This window comes from Dermacentor andersoni, chromosome 1, assembly GCF_023375885.2.
Source record: "Dermacentor andersoni chromosome 1, qqDerAnde1_hic_scaffold, whole genome shotgun sequence".
Classification (NCBI taxonomy): domain Eukaryota; kingdom Metazoa; phylum Arthropoda; class Arachnida; order Ixodida; family Ixodidae; genus Dermacentor; species Dermacentor andersoni.
In genome coordinates, this window is record NC_092814.1 from 121,198,832 (window position 1) to 121,216,968 (window position 18,137).

Consider the following 18,137-nt stretch of genomic DNA (forward strand, 5'->3'; position numbering starts at 1 on the left):
GCAGTACATATGCACTCTATATTCATTATACAAATTCTATAAAAGGAGCGGGGAGAAATAGTACTAGTAAACACCATGTTGGAAGGTTTAGCACACAGAAGAAGAACAAAGAAAAAAAGAAGTAAATATATTGGATGTGCATTGCACGAGAGACAAGATTCAGCAGGTAGTTATATCAGGGCAGAATACAAGACACTGAGAAGCGACGCAGCTCACCTATGTGCAGGTCGTAGCTACAGAGCATTGTTTGATAACTTGACGATAAAAGTTTCGAGTGATGTGCAGGTGACAATGTCATCAGGCAACATGTTCCATTCACGGATTGCATGTGAAAAAAAGGAGTACCTGAATATGTCGTTGTGAAATCTGTATTCTGTTAAGTGCTTGGTGTGTTTTGTTCGAGAACCACGTGTGTCTGTCGGTAGTAAGTAGTCACTTGCATTGATTTTCATACTGCCATTAAGAAGAAGGAAAAGAAACTTAAGACGAAGTAGTCGAGCTCGATTTTGTATATTGGGAAGTTCAGCTTTCCTTAATAGTTCTGTGGGGGAGTCAAGACGGCGATACTTATTAAAAATAAATCGAATCGCTTTTCTTTGTACACTCTCCATTTTTGCTATGTACTGTTTACTGAAGGGAAACCAACATACTATTCCATAATCCAGTATAGAGCGAACTAGTGACAGGTATGCTAAGCGTTTAGTATCTATTGATTCAGATCTAAGCGAGCGTTTTAATGAGTATAGAACTGCCATTGATTTATTAACAGTATATGTTACCTGCTTGCCCCATTTAAGATCTGATGAAATTATGACGCCTAAATATTTATGCTCTTCTACTTTCTTTAACATCTGTCCTTGTAAATAATATGGGTAGGTAATGGGCGCTCTTTTCTTCGTCACTGTCATACAAACTTTCTTCTGTGTTAATCACCAACTGCCACGTTTGGCACCATTGTGTTATATTTTCAAGTGCACTGTTTAAGGTTATCTGGTCCTCATGACAGGTTATTTCCTTGTAGATAACGCAGTCATCTGCAAACATTCTTACAGTGGCATTAGTATTAATGTGTAAGTCATTGATAAAAAGAAGAAAGAGGATAGGAGCTAGAACGGCTCCTTGTGGGACGCCAGATAGCACATAACCGCAATCCGAAGGGTAGCCTTTGAAACATACATATTGACGTCGACCTGCAAGATGGCTTTTTATCCACTTAGTGATGTTGTTATCACTGAGGTAGTGGATAAGTTTCTGAAGTAACTTTGGATGGGAAACTCGATCGAATGCTTTAGATAGGTCTAGGAATATCATATTGGTTTGACTCCATTTGTCCATTGTAAGCGCTAAGTCGTGGATTGTCTCAATCAATTGAGTAGTCATAGACAATCCTTTTCTAAAGCCATGCTGATTAGGGAAAATCAAATTATTTTTTTCTCTGAGTGACACTGTGTGTTTTAGGATTATATGTTCGAGGATTTTGCCGGCCGTACAAGTGAGATCGGTCGGTAATTTGCTGTGCTGGTAAGGTTACCGGATTTATGTATAGGAATAACCTTAGCAGTTTTCCATTTCACTGGAACTTCGGCCATTTGCAATGATTTTACAAAGATAATCAGCAAGAACTTGGACATCCATTCTGCGTAGCGCTTCAAAAATGCATTTGGTATTTCAAGCTCATTGTTTAGTTTAAGGATTAAGGTTAAAGATTTGTCACACAAGTATCGTCTGCATATAGTACACAATGTGCAGATTTAAAGGGACACTAAAGGTTAATATTAAGTCAACGTGGACTGTTGAAATACCACCTCGAAACCCTTGTTTCGTGCAAAGAAGAGACTTATTTTAAGAGAAAATGCGTTCAGAAGCGTCCGCGTATCTCTAGCACAGTTCAAATCGCCTGCCCTTCGATCGAGGAGTGGTGACGTCATGGTCTCATAGTGATGTTGCACCGTTGGTGAGTAAAACGGCGCCTGCACATGGCGCTACGGCTTTTCTGCGCAAAACGCAAACGCGCGGCCAGAAACAGCCAACACAGAGCCGACAGTAGTGCGAAAGCGGTACTATGGTGGCTAGCGGAAGGGAAAGCACGCGACGATAAGCTGCTTCTTTATTTTATGACATCAACTTTGACGCTCGTTGCAATGGACGACCCTGACAACGACACATTGGCTCGTGATGCTGGGCTCGACTTCAGCGATTTAAGCACTGATGAACGTGACCTGTTGCTGAGGGCTCGCGCTGCTGGCGTCGTTGTGTGCTACTATGACAGCAACTATATTTCATGGCTGTACATATTTGCACGTTTGTAGCTTTTCCTTCGTGAAAACCAAATGCCGCACTCACCGCTCCGTCTTCGACCTGCAGTTGTTCTTGCGCTTCGGAGAATGCAGGCAAGACCGACGGAAGAGCGCTACGGGAAAGCATTGCTTGGAAAGGCACTCCACACGACTTCAGTAAGTCGGCGTTGAACTCGTAATACTCTAGACGAAAGTGCAGCGAGCACACTATGCGATTTTTTGGCTCTTTGACAACACGCTGTGGCAGAGGTACGGCACTTAACCTCTTCGGACGGCGAGGTTCACTCATTGGCACACAATGATAAGTAACGTTGCATTCGCCGCTGCAACTGCACTTGGCCAAGTTCCGCAGACCATTCGCACATCCCACGACATCACATGGACGTGGCATTCTCACTGCTTGTTCCAAATGCATGTTTTGCAAGCCAGCAGAACCAGCGCAGCACGACGTGATAACGAAACAACTGAAACTCCAAAGCGCGCGCGCGGCGCAGACTCGAGTGAAAACGAAACCTTTCGACCACCGATACTACTGAAGAGTAACGTCAAAATGTTATTTTTTCTTAGAATCGAACAGAAGTAGACAAGTAGCATTTTCTTCCGTTTGTAACCTAATGAAATGATCTTACGAGTAGTTGAGTACTAGTGACATAAATTATGATGAGGAGTGCCTTCGCCATCGGGCTGTTGGAATGTTGCTGGGGGGGTGTCTCGAATAGTGTCATGCATTTACCTCAATTTCTCGATTACTAAAGCTCTGTTCACAGTTATATTGACGCCTTAGACGTTCCAGAGCATTGCTTTATCACTTTAACGTGACTTCATAGTAACCTTTAGTATCCCTTTAAGACACGAAGGTAAATCATTAATATATAAATGGAGAATAGTAAGAGACCTAGTATGGAGCCTTGTGGTGCACCTTGATTAATAACTTGAGTATCAGAATAAGCCCCTTCAGAAAAATCTTTGTTCTCTATCATGAAAGTAACTTTTTAGGAGTTTTAGTACTGGACTGGTAGTTCCTAGGGCTTCTAGCTTAGTAAAAAGTGCATTATGATTAATCGTATCAAAAGCTTTAGTGAAGTGCAAAAATACCGAACCAACAAAGTTACCCGTATCAGTCGTGTGACGAATGTAGTCGGTTAGGGATATTAAAGCTAAGTTAGTCCGAACTGCCAGCGCGATAACCAAATTGAGAAGATTGCAACAAATAAAATTTTTTAAATTAAATATTTAGGCGCTTACAAAACAGATAACTTCTCGACAACTTTACTAATCGACGAGAGGATAGAAATAGAATGATAGTTAAACACCTCCATTTTATCAGCGTTCTTATGTACAGGAATAATCTTAGCCCTTTTAAGCAAAGTTGGAAAAATACCACGTTTAAAAATATGAATAATTATAATACAAAGTGTATCAAAAATAAGTGGTGCAACAAGTTTTAGACGAAATACATAAATGTTATCTAAGCCAGGGCTAGTATTCTTCAGAGCTAATACCACGGAGCATACCTCATCTGCAGTTGTGGGAAAGAGAAAAAAAGGAGGATTGCAGTGATAAATGAGATAAGTAGCGGTCATTTAACGACTGCTGTATATATTATAGAAGTAGTCGATGAAACGATTTGCCATGCTAGAACAATCAGTAAGAGTTTTATTGTTGTAATTTATTTTGTCAGCAGTATTACCGGGCTTGGGTAAATTCATGAACGCATTAAGAAGTTGCCATTGTTTTTTGGGATTGTTCTTGTGTTTTGCAAATTCATTTACATAATACTGTCATTTAGACTTCTTTAGTAAGTTATTCAGAATGTTACAATAATTTTTATAATGTGCCGCTAAGCGTACATTAGAAGGTTTCTTTTTGGTCTTTTTCTGTAGGTTTTCTTTTTTCTCAGACTAGTCAGTAAAGCTTTCGTTACCCAAGGATCACCGGAAAACTGAAAGATCCCCTCACCATGTCTGGCCATTTTGAGCTGACAAGCACAGAGCATACAGTGCGCGATAACGATCATGTCTGCAAAGTATTACATTGCTACGCGCCGCGGAAAGAGCCGAGATTTTCAACCGAACGCCGTTTTCCCTTCTCATTGCGGCCACTGCGCTCCAAGCCGGAGGATGACGTGCTAGTGCTCCTACGTACGCGGGTTCGCTGTGACGTCGCTCGTGGTGACACGTGACTTCGAGAATTATTCTAGGCAACATCTATTATTTGTGTAATATGTTGCTTGAATAGACGAATTAAAGCTTAGAGAAATAATAAAACACACAAACCTAACGTCTACATGTTTTTGTTTTACTTCGCACTGCAGCAAGAGAGATGTACTTCCGTTTAGTCTGCTTGTTCCCACATCATGCAGTTGCTTGCTCAGACACCGAAACTATGTCATTTTCTACTGTGTTCCAGCGTGGAATCAAGCTCTGTGATCCGCTTGTGCCTGCCTTAGTATTCGTGTAGCGCTTAATTATACCACTCGACAATCACAACAACTTGCACGCGATACTGTCAGCAGAAGTGTGCCGTGCCGCAGGAAAGCGAGGAGAAAAAAAAATGAAGGCAGGGCCTGTGATGTATGTATCATGCGATCCTCTAGGTCCGGTATAGGAGAACGCAGTGAAGGAATTTCGCTTGCAGAGGCTAGACGGGGCAAGTGGAGAGAGCATCAATGTTTGCGGTGAAGCTCGCCTCCTGAAATCATGGGTTCGCGACAAAGAAATATTTCTGTCTTGGCTGTTAATGAGCCGACCTGAAAAATTTTTGTGGCAGAACACTCCCTAGAGGATGCGTAACAACTTCCAGCATATAACCAAAATTTGCTATGGGGTCTGGTGAGGGGCCCTTTAAAGTGTTTCCTGCATCTGACGGTAGTTGTGTTAGCGCGAATGGCTTCTATATATATGGAAAAAAAATTTTCAAGAGCTTGATTGGGATCATGCAGGCATTTACAGGCCAATCAATATTTGTTATAGTGTTAACAGAACTATCTCGGTCAAAATTAGAGGAAAAGTAGCAAGGCTCGGACTGAGGTATTTTGGCCTGAAAGGAGATGAATATTCGAAAATGGTCTGTGATCTGAGTATCTATGGCACCAGAGTTTGGAGTTGGCGCGATGTTAGAGCATGGTCGAGAAGCGTGTTGGTACCATGAATAGAACACCTAGTGGGTGAGATAATTAATGATTCCAGTCCGAAAGCAGCAAAACAGTCTGTGTAAGGTGTTACACTTCCATTATCAACATAAGTAAGTTAATGTTAAAATCACTGACAATTAGGACTTGCTTATATTCAAGAAAATTTTTTGCAGAACCATGGAGAGTTCATCAGAAAATCAGGGATAGATGAAGAATGGGAGTGGTAGACACAACCAAGAATAAAACTGTTACGATTATGAGAATTCGACTGTAAGTCGGTTTCAGTCCATACAGTGATTTACATTAAGAAAAAGATCAAGCCTATGCTTACACTTAATATGAGGTGCAAGAAATATAGCGTGACCACCATATCAATTCGAAATATGGTAGCAGTATTCTGCTTGGTGTGGACAAAAACCGTAGAAATTACTATCCGCAGTATCAAGCTATGTGTCCGAAACACAAATAAATGAAAACAATTGACTAAGTGAGTCAGTGAATGCTGCAATGGTATCATGGCTTTTGCACAAACTTCGTGCATTGATACGAAGAATAGAGATATTAGAAGATGTGAGCAATGGTTTAACTTTGGCTGGTGATAGCAAAGACACTATGAAAAATATTCAGGGATGAGTGTGCAATCAATCCACAGGACAAGAAATGTAGCAGTAAGCTATACCTACGCGAAGATGCAAAAATCAGCCTCCCAGTTTATTCGGAAGATCCTGCTATTGGTTGGTTTACGGTTGATTTAATCTGACTGTTTTCAGTCCATAAAAACTGCCATTTGTTCTCTTTAGTGCAAGAGCTTTGCTGAATAAGTGTTTGTTGTCGACTGTAAGGTTGACAACAAACAACATTGTATGTTGCTCCCAATTACAAATATCAAAGAAGTCTATAGCTTTCCACATTTCTTACTAGTTTGATGACAGTCGCAAAGCTTCTCATACACCTTAAGGGGGTCCTGAACCACCCCTTGGGCTTGGTGAAAGAACAGTCCCCAGATAGCACATGCTGCTGTGAACATCTCAGCCAAATTGCACAGTCGTGTGTGGTGCGTGGAGCTCGCAGGTGAAGTCACCTTTTTCTCAAACTCTCTCTTTTCAACAGAAGCCTGCTCACTTTCTTCCTTGCTTTTTTCGGCTGCTTTATTTCATAATATAGCAGATTGCTATGCGCAGCTGCTATTGGTCAATAGCTGACATCATCAAGAAGACTTTGGATCAGTGGGCTTCTTCCTACTGTTGCTGTATGTTTACTGACGCAGTTTAATAAATAGGCTGAATTAAGTGAAAATGGGCTTTCGAATTTCTATAATACTTATGCATTTCAAGAAGCTGACTATCATCTGCTCACGCACGGCTGCGGCCGCCAGTGTAGGAATTAAACTTTGGCCACCCTGCTTATTGGTGTCGTAGCCATTGGGTCTCGCTAATTTTGACTAGTTTCGAACAGTCAACTAGCCTGGAACCATGCGACACTTAAGGTCAGACAACACACATGCTTGCCAGCGTGTGCTCATTCCTGGGCCGCTTCTGGTTAAACACCTTTGCAGACTTCATTTTGTATTGAGCTATTGATAGCACTTCAAAATGCACAAGTTGGATGTGGCTACTATTTGTGGGACAAGGTGGTGCAGGACAAAGCCGGTCTGCACCATGTAGCACGACCAGACTGGAGCACATGAGCACGAGCGCTTGCACTCAAGCCCTGTCGTGCACAAAGCAAATGCTGTGCATATGCACTACAGTTGCATGTAGCTGCGGTCTGCTACGTAGTGTAGACACTGTGACTGCCACGGGCTGCTGCGACAGCTGGCTGAGCACGCTGCAGCTCGCTTATGACAACTGCATTTGGCACATCGTAGGTGCCAAAATCTGAAGCAGTGTCTGCGCAAGCATCCATAATCAAATTTGAAATGTGCGCCACAGGGATGTTCACTAGAGTGTTGTGGGCACACCCCACCACTCTCATGCCTTTGCAGTGCAATTCATTGAAGAAGTGGGAGCACCATGAATGGGATGGTTTATCGCCAATAATTCCACTTCTGCTGAATGCATTCAAGCATTTTTTTCAGCAAAGTATTTATGAAATAGTCTATTTTAATTTCAAATGCATTTCTTGAGTGTGATTAAAAAGTTGTTCAAGGCCCCTTTATTGTCAGAGGAGTGTGGAAAATTCTTGCGATTGTCAAGAGAAGCATGAACTTGAACTTGTGGACATTAGCACTGCTCTCTGCTTGAAGAAGCATGGAAAACTTTTGCACAGTCCCATGGGGAATTCAAGGAGCCATTCCAGCGCGATGGTTAGGCGTAGTATTTACAGCCTCAAATCTCAGTTTCTTTCCAATAGACTGCATTTAATTCAGTGGTGTTTTCTTAGCCGCATGTGACCCCACCCTCCCCTTTCTTTTTTCCTGCATTCAATTTTGTCAGAGAAGTGAACATTTGTGCATGAGAGAAATGGTTATTAGGGCTATTTAATTCTTTCTGTGCCTTGGATGATCTGGGTTCATCCATGCGTTCTAGAAGAGCTATGCTCGTTGACAGTATTTTTCATTTGCTAGCAATGCAATGGACAAACTGGCTTCCTCTAAGTGTCTTGTCGTGCTTTGTGTGTAGATGGCAGCAAAAAATATGTGTAATGGTACAAGTAGGAGTGAAGTAATTCTCGCAGAGGAAATAAAAGAAGTTAGCAACTGAGATCTTTAAAAATGGCACCACCGGCTGCTCTAGATTTGTTCGCTTCTTTGCAAACGAGAAAACCTGACTTTAGCAATTAATCGAGTGTTTCCAAAGATTAAGTGTACTCTGAGTGAAGACGACATTGAGGTTTCTCCATGCACTTGCCTCGTCTACTGAGAGCTATGCTTCTGGTGAACTTGGCATAATAAGACAGTGGTGTAAACTCAACGTAAACAAGGCCCCTGTACACCTTCCTCGCTTCCCGTTTTTGATATCTCTAGGTAAGACGTTTTTGATGTGGAGGACACAGGTGACTCATCGAAGTATTTCAAAGTGCACTCTGCAGGCTAACATCAAGTTCATTGTTCTCTTTTTACACCTATTACACAACATATAATACAGTGCTGTTAATCTTCACTTTTAAGGTGAAAGCCTTTCTAGGCTCATGGCACGGAGCAAGAAACATTTTGGAGTGGAAACTCCGCTGTTTGCGCCGACCAGAAAAGGTCACAAGCCCTCAGAGCCATTATCATCCTGGTGGCCTGGAAAGAAATTACCGCCGTTTCGGTTGCCAGGGCAACCGGTCGAGCGTGTTGCTCCCATTCGGCCGTGTGCACCTGACGTCTATTGAGGGCATGAAGGAAGTGGCCGGAGAGCGCGCCAGAGCCGCCTGCCCGGGCGCTGCATTTTTTTTTCCGCTGCAGCTTCTACGATAAGCCGCATGGCACCGCCACTGCATATGGCCCCGCCGGCGCATACAATTGTGACCTTATCTGGTCGCCCGCACTCGCTCGCGCTGACGGAAGTTTCACCTCCTAAATGTCTTCCTCCGTAGCTCATGGTGAAGAAGACCCGCCGTGGTTGCTCAGTGGCTATGGTGTTGGGCTGCTGAGCACGAGGTCGCGGGATCGAATCCCGGCCACGGCGGCCGCATTTCGATAGAGGCGAAATGCGAAAAACACCCGTGTACTTAGATTTAGGTGCACGTTAAAGAACCCCAGGTGGTCGAAATTTCCGGAGCCCTCCACTACGGCGTGCCTCATAATCAGAAAGTGGTTTTGGCACGTAAAACCCCATAATTTAAAGCTCATGGTGAAGTCTGTGTCAGCAGACCTGACTGCCGAAGTGTGCGCCGAGGTGTCATCACGCCATATGAAGACAGATTAAGGAATATAAAATGACTGATAGCGACAGTTAGTGAATGATAACATTATAATAGATTGGTAGAGGTTAATAATGACTAGTATTGACTAATAATGACTACTAATGACTTGTAATGACTACTAATGACTCCGAAATGACCAATATGTTTAACGATGGCTTGTAATGACCACATTTGATTAGAAATGACTAGAAATGTCTAGTAATGAGTAGTAATGACTAAAATGGCTACTAATGACTACAAAATGACCAATATGTCTAACGACGGCTTGTAATGACCACAATTGATTACAAATGACTAAAAATGCCCAGTAATGACCAGCAATGACTTGTAATGACTACAATATGACCAGTATGTCCTACGGCAAATTTTAACGTCTACAATTGATTAGGAATGAATACTGATGACTATGATATGACCAACGTCTAACAACGGCTTGTAATGACCACAATTGATTACAAATGACTAAAAACGCTTAGTAGTGAGCAGTAATGACTTGTAACAACTAGTAATGACTACGAAATGTCCAATATGTCTAACAACAACTTGTAACGGCTACAATTAATTAGAAATGACTAAAAATGCTTAGTAATGATGAGTAATTACTAATAATGACTGAAGTGACTGCTAATGACTATGATATGACCAACATGTCTAACAACGGCTTGTTATGGCCACAATTGATTACGAATGACTGAAAATGCTTAGTAGTGAGCAGTAATGACTAAAAGAAAGAAGAGAAAGAGAAGAGGCCAAGAGAACGAGGCGAATGATAGAAGGAAGAGTAGGCTTTCGCCATTCACTTCTTAAGAGAGATCTTAAGGGACACTGTAATTTTGCAATAATGGTTGATACTGTGAGAGGCGGCACGAAGATGTAGGCGCTGTAGCCATGGTTTATTTAGGCCGGCCAGCCATGGTGCAGCGGGATCTCGAGAACGGCCGATACCATGGCCGCTCAGGTCGAGCACGCTATAGCATGTTCTATTCTCGTGCTACCTGCACGTAGTCCACCTTCTACTTCGCCTGCTTTGGAGGCAATAGTCTCATCATTACAGGGCCCTCCTCCTAGTGCGAAGTGCAATGGAAATATGTGTGGGAGTCCAGGTAAAGTCCAGGTAAAGGAGTCCAGGTAAACTGTGCAGACGGTGCCGTAAGAACACCAGGTTTAGACACAAATTGCATTGTCTTGTGCATTGATGACGTCGTTGGTAGTGTCGAGTTCACGCAATCCCAGAGAGATGTACCAGACAGCACTGTCAGCATAGGTTGTGATGGCCACACTGCCGAAGTGATGCCGTAGTATCAAATCACGACCTGCCGCAGGTTCTCGTAAATGCCCGGGCATGTACAAGTTGGAGCTCCAAAAGTAGACCGTCTGGCAGCTCAGGACTTGCATCGAGATAACGCAAGTGTTGATCACTCACAATGTAGATGTAGAAGCGATGCTCGAGCTTAAGAAACCAGATGACAGAGCTGCTCCTGTAAAACTTCGGTAGACCATGCATCTGCAGAAGGTGTGAGCACACAACATGGGAAGGCTCACCACCTGCTGCTTGTGGCGAAATCTCGAATTCCAATCGTATCAGGGTTGCCGTGGTCGCTACAGGCATCGCCAAGGTTATGCTTGTGGTGTCGCCATGCCTATGATAGGGAAATTTGTACCTAGTGGAGCCAGTGAGAGAGCCTCTGAATCTGTAGTGAGTGAGGTGCCCTCGTACGGGAAGCAGGCAGTTCACGAAAATGTCCAAGGAAGGAGAGAGGCGGGCCGAAGAGTAGCTGAAAGCGCGCATGTTTGGCCTAGTGAATTGCTTGAAAATAGTCATTGCACAGCTGCGTTTGAGGTAGGGAGGAGGCTCATAACCGAGTAGAGGTTTGGTGCTGGGGCGGCGTGTGCTGACGATCGGCAAAGGTGGATGTAGGCGATGTAAAACGGCAAGATGCAGACTGACACGATGGTTCAAATGGCAAGAGCTTTTGTGAGTGAACGCTCGAGGTGACGCAGTGAGCAGGGACGGCTGCCCGCAAGTCTGCGTAGGTGTTGGGGCCGGGGAATGACGGCAGGAGCCTGAAACGCACCCAGAGCCTGGAACGCACCCAGAGCCTGGAACCTTGCTGAGAAGGAAAAGGCTGCCCAGCTGGATCAACCAGATGTCCGGCATGTCGATGAATTTGCGGGCACCCTTCTACCGCGGTACTTCTGTCGGATTGTGTGAGGCCATATCATTCACCTTGGTAGAGTCAGTGTGCTAACGTTGGCACGGCTGGGCTCGGTCGTCCAGGTCACCAATTTGTGGGAGGCGGCACGAAGACGTAGGCGCCGTAGCCATGGTTTTTTTAGGCCAGCCAGCCATGGTGCAGCAGGATCTCGGGAGCAGCCGACACCGTGGCCGCTCAGGTTGAGTGCACTATAGCATGTTTAACATGCGCTACCTGCACATGAGCCCATCTGCTTCACCTGCTTTGGAGACGATAGTTGCGCTGCTACAATACCTATACTATACCTATACAGATACAGAAATACCTATGCAGATATTTTGAATAAATAAGCGCTTAAGACATTGTCTGCAGTGATTTTCGTAAAGCATTCCGCAATAGAATAATCTGGCCATTTTCAGTCAGAGTTCGGAATAATAGGATGGCATGGAAGGAATGTTTATTAATGTACCAGAAACTCCTTGCTAGTTGTCATATTAGAAGCATTTGAATGAGTAAGCCTTCTGTAACAGTTGCGCCTACAGTCTGTACCTCAAGTAGTGGTACTATCACACGCAGTTTCAAAGCTAACTATTTTTTGGGCCGGGTTCTGTTCTGAGCTTTCATTAAAAGCAGTCATTGCTACAAATACCCAAACATGCCTGTTACAAGGTTTTACTTGCATGTTCAGCACCACGTGCTTTACTTCGGTGCCATTAGCAAAGCTCAGGCTATGCTTCAGACTTCTCGCACACTAGGCTAACTTTTTTTCAATGCCACAAACATGCTGACAGTGGCTGGGAAATTGTTTAACTAGGTAACAAGTTCATGTTTAACTAGGTAACAAAAACATACTCTTTAGGCATCTAGTGGCAGGGATCACTTACATTATACCTGCAACTGCCAGCATTAATGAGGATCATACTGGGTCTGCTGAAATTATGGGTCTGAAGACATGCTTTCCAGCCAACAGGTTAAACAAGAGTTAAACAAAATCTTCTAATTCAGCCCCCTGTAGAATCTTGTGGCATCCTTGAAAATAAGTTGACAGTGCCTTGTGATGCCTTGCATGTCCTCTTTTTGTCCTTTTTTCTAAAACCTGTGTGAAGCCTCAGTTGAGTACACAGAAAAATATGAGAATCGAGAGTAGTTTGCTACTGGGGCTGCAAAATGAACTCATACCATAGTTTAAAAGCCTTTGTCTTTCAAGCCATGCTCTCGTTGCATTTCATTTATCCATATGGCAATAAGTAATTGTTGGTTGCAGTGAATGTCTTGGTTATGCAAGCAAAGATAACCGTAACAAAAGTTCCACAGAGGTCTGATTAAAAAAGGCACCTGCATTTTCTTGCTGTATGTAAAAAAAGAAGGAAGGAGGGATACGTTGCAGTCTGAATGTTTACACGTGCACTTCTTTTTTACTTATTTTTCTTTTCTTCTCACTTTCAGAAAAAGGAAGCCTGGTGGTGTTGGAAATGTCTTAAATCAGCTGTTCAACAAGAAGCAAAAAATTAGTACACTGGTTGGTCCTGCTATGTTTTTATTTCCTCAATTCTACCACATAGAGGTGGTAAAGTGTTGTTTAAACCTGCACTTTTTTCGTACATTTCGGACATGAACTTAACAGACTTCAATCAGGGAATTTTTGATGTGCTATATTTTTTGCCTAGGATGCCTTGCTAGAAAACTGTGCATCTTTTTGTTCAATTTAGTGAAAAAGGCTGTGGCGACATTTTTGGGTTTAATCGTACATTCAACTGGTTCATACTGCACCTAGACATGGATTGCGACATTACAAAGCCCACTTGAGATCAAAGCCCAAGGAAGGTTGCCCAAGCCTAATGTTCGGCCATTTGTAAGCGCAATTGGAAGCCAGAAGTGGAAGCACATCAGTGTTGCTTCTGTTTAAATATGGTGGACGCACAAGGCAGGCACGCATAAAACAAAACTTCCAGAATCATGCCAGCAACTACCACACAAATGAAAGTTTCAGCAGCCACTTGACTGGAACTCTGCTCGCTCTCAGTTGCAACTCGCAACACAAAGTTCACAGTGCCTTCAGTCACACTTAGTTGGAACATGGTGCTCTGAATGAACTAGGGAAATTTGTTCCAAGAGCTCTCAGAACACTACTCAAAACCGACTAGCCAAATATACCATTTAGCCTTTTATATAATTTTGCATTCGACCTTGACGGGACCAGTGAGATTGATCTAATTATCCGGCGGGTTGAATTAAATGATGCGGAAAAAAAGGCCAAAAGGCCAAAACATACCGCTGATTCATTTGGCAGTATTTGCCCGATTCTAGCAGCCCCCAAAGAACGAGCGCACCAGTTTTCCATGTGTCAAAAGCAGAGAAATTAACTTATAAATTACATTCAAACTCCTAAACAAAGTACAAATCTAACGTGCAGCCGATTTTTTTGGCAAGAAAAATGGCCAAGGGTCTAAATGTGTTTCACCATGGCAGCCGGTTTCCCAAAGTCAGCTTTGCTGCACGTTCCTTAAAGTCAGCTTCGGCATAATACATACATACGTGTTATGCGGTAAAGCATACAAACATTGTGAAGCCTGTCTTGGTTTCGTGTCTGATTGCATCGTGCAGGCAATTTTCAGCCCAATTTTCTTGGAAGAAAAAAGGCACATGTTAGAATTGGTTAACTACCCTAATCAGACATTGTGAGCTACGGTTATTGCTTGAAAATGTTCCTAGAGCACGCAATAAATGTGCATTTTCACCGGGAAATTTTTTTGGACACGTCTTCACCACATTCACTGTCCCCAAGCTCCGCCGAGACAGATGCTGCCACTAAAGGGGTTGCTATTGGGGTCATCGTAAGGGTCATGCACGAGCGTGCTGGCTGGTCAAGTTCGAATTATCCAGCAAAGGCCAATTTTAGGATGGAAATAACAAAACTTTAGGCCCATAGAAATGCATGGGCGCCTGCCGGGACGTTCGGTTGAGATCAAGTTAACCGAAAAATCAAATTAACCAGAGTTCAGTTAACAGAAGTCTATTGCACATAAAATGGCCAGCATAAACATCATTTGCCTCAGCATCATTGTCTGCCTAGCGAGACAAACCAGCTGTTTTTGGCAACACCATCTGCTGGCGTATCGGCTAATCAGTATTGTTGGGAGATTGGTTTCGTGTCCGTCTAATGTAACCGCATTCTTGTAGCTGCTTGGAAGAGTAGGTGAAAGTCCTAAATTCTGAACGCTTTACATAGCTCATCAGCCTGACGGTGGCCTGTGTGTTGCAGACGATATATGAAGAGTTGTAGTTTGTAATGTCTTGATCCATATCGTCACAGTGCTTGCTCCTGTTGGGAAAAACAAGCCTTCAGCTCATAGTCCGCTGAGCTCTAAAGATACAAGGATACATTGAGAGGCCCCTGTATTTTTCACTGCAGTGTAGAATTTAATTGTGTTGGTCACATACACACCATGGGCCCTTAAAGAATATTTGAATTGCAGTTGCAGTAATTTTGCAACCAGATTTTAGCTAAAAGGCTTTTTTCATAATGGCACAGGAAAAGTCTAAGCTGGACTGGGACAACTACAAGAAGACTGAGGGCCTTGTAGAAGATCTGCAGAGTCACAATAGAGGCAAAGATGGGTAAGTAAAGTGCTTTCGTTGGAGCTGTTGCACATCAGCCAGGTTACTTTGCTGTCACTGGGACACAGTTACACATTTGGGCAGAAACAATATTGGACTTTTACTGCTTAGCACAAAGTAACAGGTTCAAATCCTGGCTGCCGTGGCTGGATTCCAGTAATAGCACGATGAAAAAAATGTGCATATAGTGAGATTTAGGCAAACATATAAGAAACACCATCTGGTCTGACATAATCTGGAGCCTTGCTATTTTGGCAACCCCCATAGCCTAGGTAATGCTCAGGGTTCCTGAAGTGTTATTAGCATCAGTTAGCACCAATTAGTATCAAGCATGTGTCTCACCTACTACAGTTCCAGAAATTTCGTAGTTCTTGAAAGGTAGATAAGTGGTAATGAACAGCATCATTTTGAAATTGTTTGGCATTTCAATACATGAGCATTTATCATTCTACAATGCAATGTATCTGTTTTGAGACGGTGCAGATGTATGTGCTTTTTGTTTGATGTTAAAGGCTGCCAAGAAATAGCTTTTAACAGCATTGGAAATGCGCTGTGCCAGCTGTCAGTTACTTATTTTTTTCTTGTGGCTTTGCTTGATTTCTAATTAAATGACTTGATCTTAAATTTAATAGATTTACAAAGGCAGAAGTTGTATGATGATACTATGTCACAGTGCTTTACCCCTTTCATGGAAGGGCAGCGCATGCACTGTAAGCCTAACGTATCAAGCGAAACTGGAAAGCTCATTTCCACGCTACACAGTTACAGTGGCTAGCTATGCGTCGGACGTTAGCCTTTGACTCTGGTTGCCCGAAAGATTGTCCATGAAAGCAAGCAATTTTGTTCAAAATAACCATTGCGCAGTTCTGAAATTTGGACTGCAGTATTTCTTCCTTATTCAAATAGTACATGTGACTCTGGCAGGACCAACTGAACAGTTTGAATTATTCTTCAAATCAAATTAGGAAATTTCAAATTACTGGAATTTCACTGTACTAGTGTTTTATGGTATTAATAAAATTTTCTGAATGATTGTTCTCAATCAACTTGTGTAGCATGTATAAGGGAGTCCTGTTAAAACTGCAGAATTTTTTATCTATCTCATACTGCGCTTCAAGCAGAGGTGGGACTCCTGCACCATTTTGATACAAATGCAAATTCCTGCATCAAACTGCACCAAAAACAGAAAATTGACTGAAATTGCACCTCGCTGCGCTAGAACGGCTTCAGCATGTGTGCTCCGGCAGTGGCCGTGAACAGTGAGCGGATTCGTTCTCCGAAAAAAAGTGCAGCATTCACATTCCTCACACTGCGCGATGCTGCCTCCTGCACGGTTTCTTGTAATTTTCTCGCTTCTAACAGGACTTTTCAGTGTTTCCGGCACGCGTGCGGCCCTCCCAGCTGTTGTTTCACTGCTGTCGGAGGCTCTAAATAGTGAAAAACTGTGGGAGGCTCTAAATAAACAAAACATAGACTCACAATGGATTATGCTGCACGAGACGCCTAACGACAGTTTACCAAACGTATGTTTGGTTTGCTTCGGCTCGGCCTCAGTCATAACGTAGGCACGTAGATAATCTTACAAATCTTTTTCCTAGTATCGACACACATCACTCTTATATATATTAACTGCTTTTAATAAAAATAGTTTAATGTACTTTACATCATATGCTTGTTCTCATATTTTAGAAAATGATAGCGCAGCAACTATCGGACACTGATGGCACTGCGAGCGCATGCCACCTCAGTGCGGCTTGCGTTTGGGGCCGCTAACATATAAAGTATTTCTGCTTGCGTACTCAAACGCAAATGCACCCAAGCTCTAGGGTGCATTGCATCCCCTAAACTAAAACTCTCTTGTCTTAAGTTCACCCTATATGAGGTTCACGGTGCCTGTGTTCACTGCATTGTCTTGTGTCTCAACATCCTGGTCCATGCACAAGTTATACTTGTCATCCAAATGTGCAGGTACCTGGAGAAACAAGCCTTCTTGCAGCGGGCTGATGTTCGCCAGTTTGAAATAGAAAAGAACCTGAGAACCAAGAATAGGCCATCCAACTACCTCTGAGCTAGATTCCAAGTGGTCTATTTTATATATATTTTTGTCCTTTTCTTTCTTTCTCCATGTTTGTCAACATCACAGTTTGTCATTTTAATGTATAATAAAGACATTGTACTTCATGTACCAAACCACATTTTACTTGTCCAGGACTTTTCATTCTTTAATGGAACATGTTGCTAGGCTTAGCTGGTTTATACTTGCAGGTGTAACAAGCGCACACCTTAATTGGGACAGTGAAGTAGACACAAATCTGGGTAAGAGTGAAGACAGTTTGTGCACAAATTAACGTCAAAGAATAAGAAGCCATGCATCAGTGACACATCTGTATTGTTGCACAGTAATGAACAAATATTTTTAGAAAGAATGCTACGAGTTTTTTCGTATGCATTGCAAGATGACTAATATTCCTGGCCTCCTATGCGCCATGTAGTCTGTGCACCTTGTTTTTTATGTGTGCTCTATGCTCCGAATAAACTTTTGTTGCGAGTTAGTGCTTGTCTTTTGTCTACTTAACTGTCCAATCTAAGGTGTGTGCTTGATAAACCTGCAAGTACTTTTCATTCTGGCTATCTAGTTTTCATGCAAGGTTTTAAAAGTTCTGCGAGTGTCTGTGTGGCTCTGTTAGCAGTTACCACCAGCTCGTTACATTATTAGGGGCTGTAGCACACTCCTTTTAGGAGCGTGTTACATATGTTGCAGGAAATGTCAAACCCAATTTTACCCATATATGCATATAAAGAATGTGTAAAAATGACTATTCATGACAACGGTGTGCATTTTGCATTTTTGTGACCTTGGGCATCGCAACTTGCCATTCTCACTGCTACCATTAACTGATTAGCCTGTTACCCTCATCCACCCATCACAGCAAGCATGTAGCCTTTGAGGCTTTCAAAGAAGGATCTATTTTTTTTTAAGGGAACTTTTATGGTACTGGGCAGCCCTTAAAGACAATGCTTGTTCAAAGGGTGCTCAGTAAACTC

General features: G+C 42.8%; 1 protein-coding gene across 2 annotated transcripts in view; it reads left to right on the forward strand.

The window, feature by feature from the left end:
- LOC126544029 (craniofacial development protein 1-like) overlaps positions 1–17,287 on the forward strand; it is a 31,437-nt gene extending 14,150 nt beyond the window's left edge. For both annotated transcript variants that reach the window (XM_072286884.1, XM_072286887.1), the window contains exons 7-9: positions 12,921–12,993; positions 15,007–15,092; positions 17,061–17,287. In XM_072286884.1, the coding sequence (XP_072142985.1) occupies positions 12,921–12,993; positions 15,007–15,092; positions 17,061–17,160 (259 nt within the window). In that variant the 3' untranslated portion in view covers positions 17,161–17,287. The remainder of the gene's footprint in view (positions 1–12,920; positions 12,994–15,006; positions 15,093–17,060) is intronic.
- Positions 17,288–18,137: the final 850 nt, after the last annotated feature.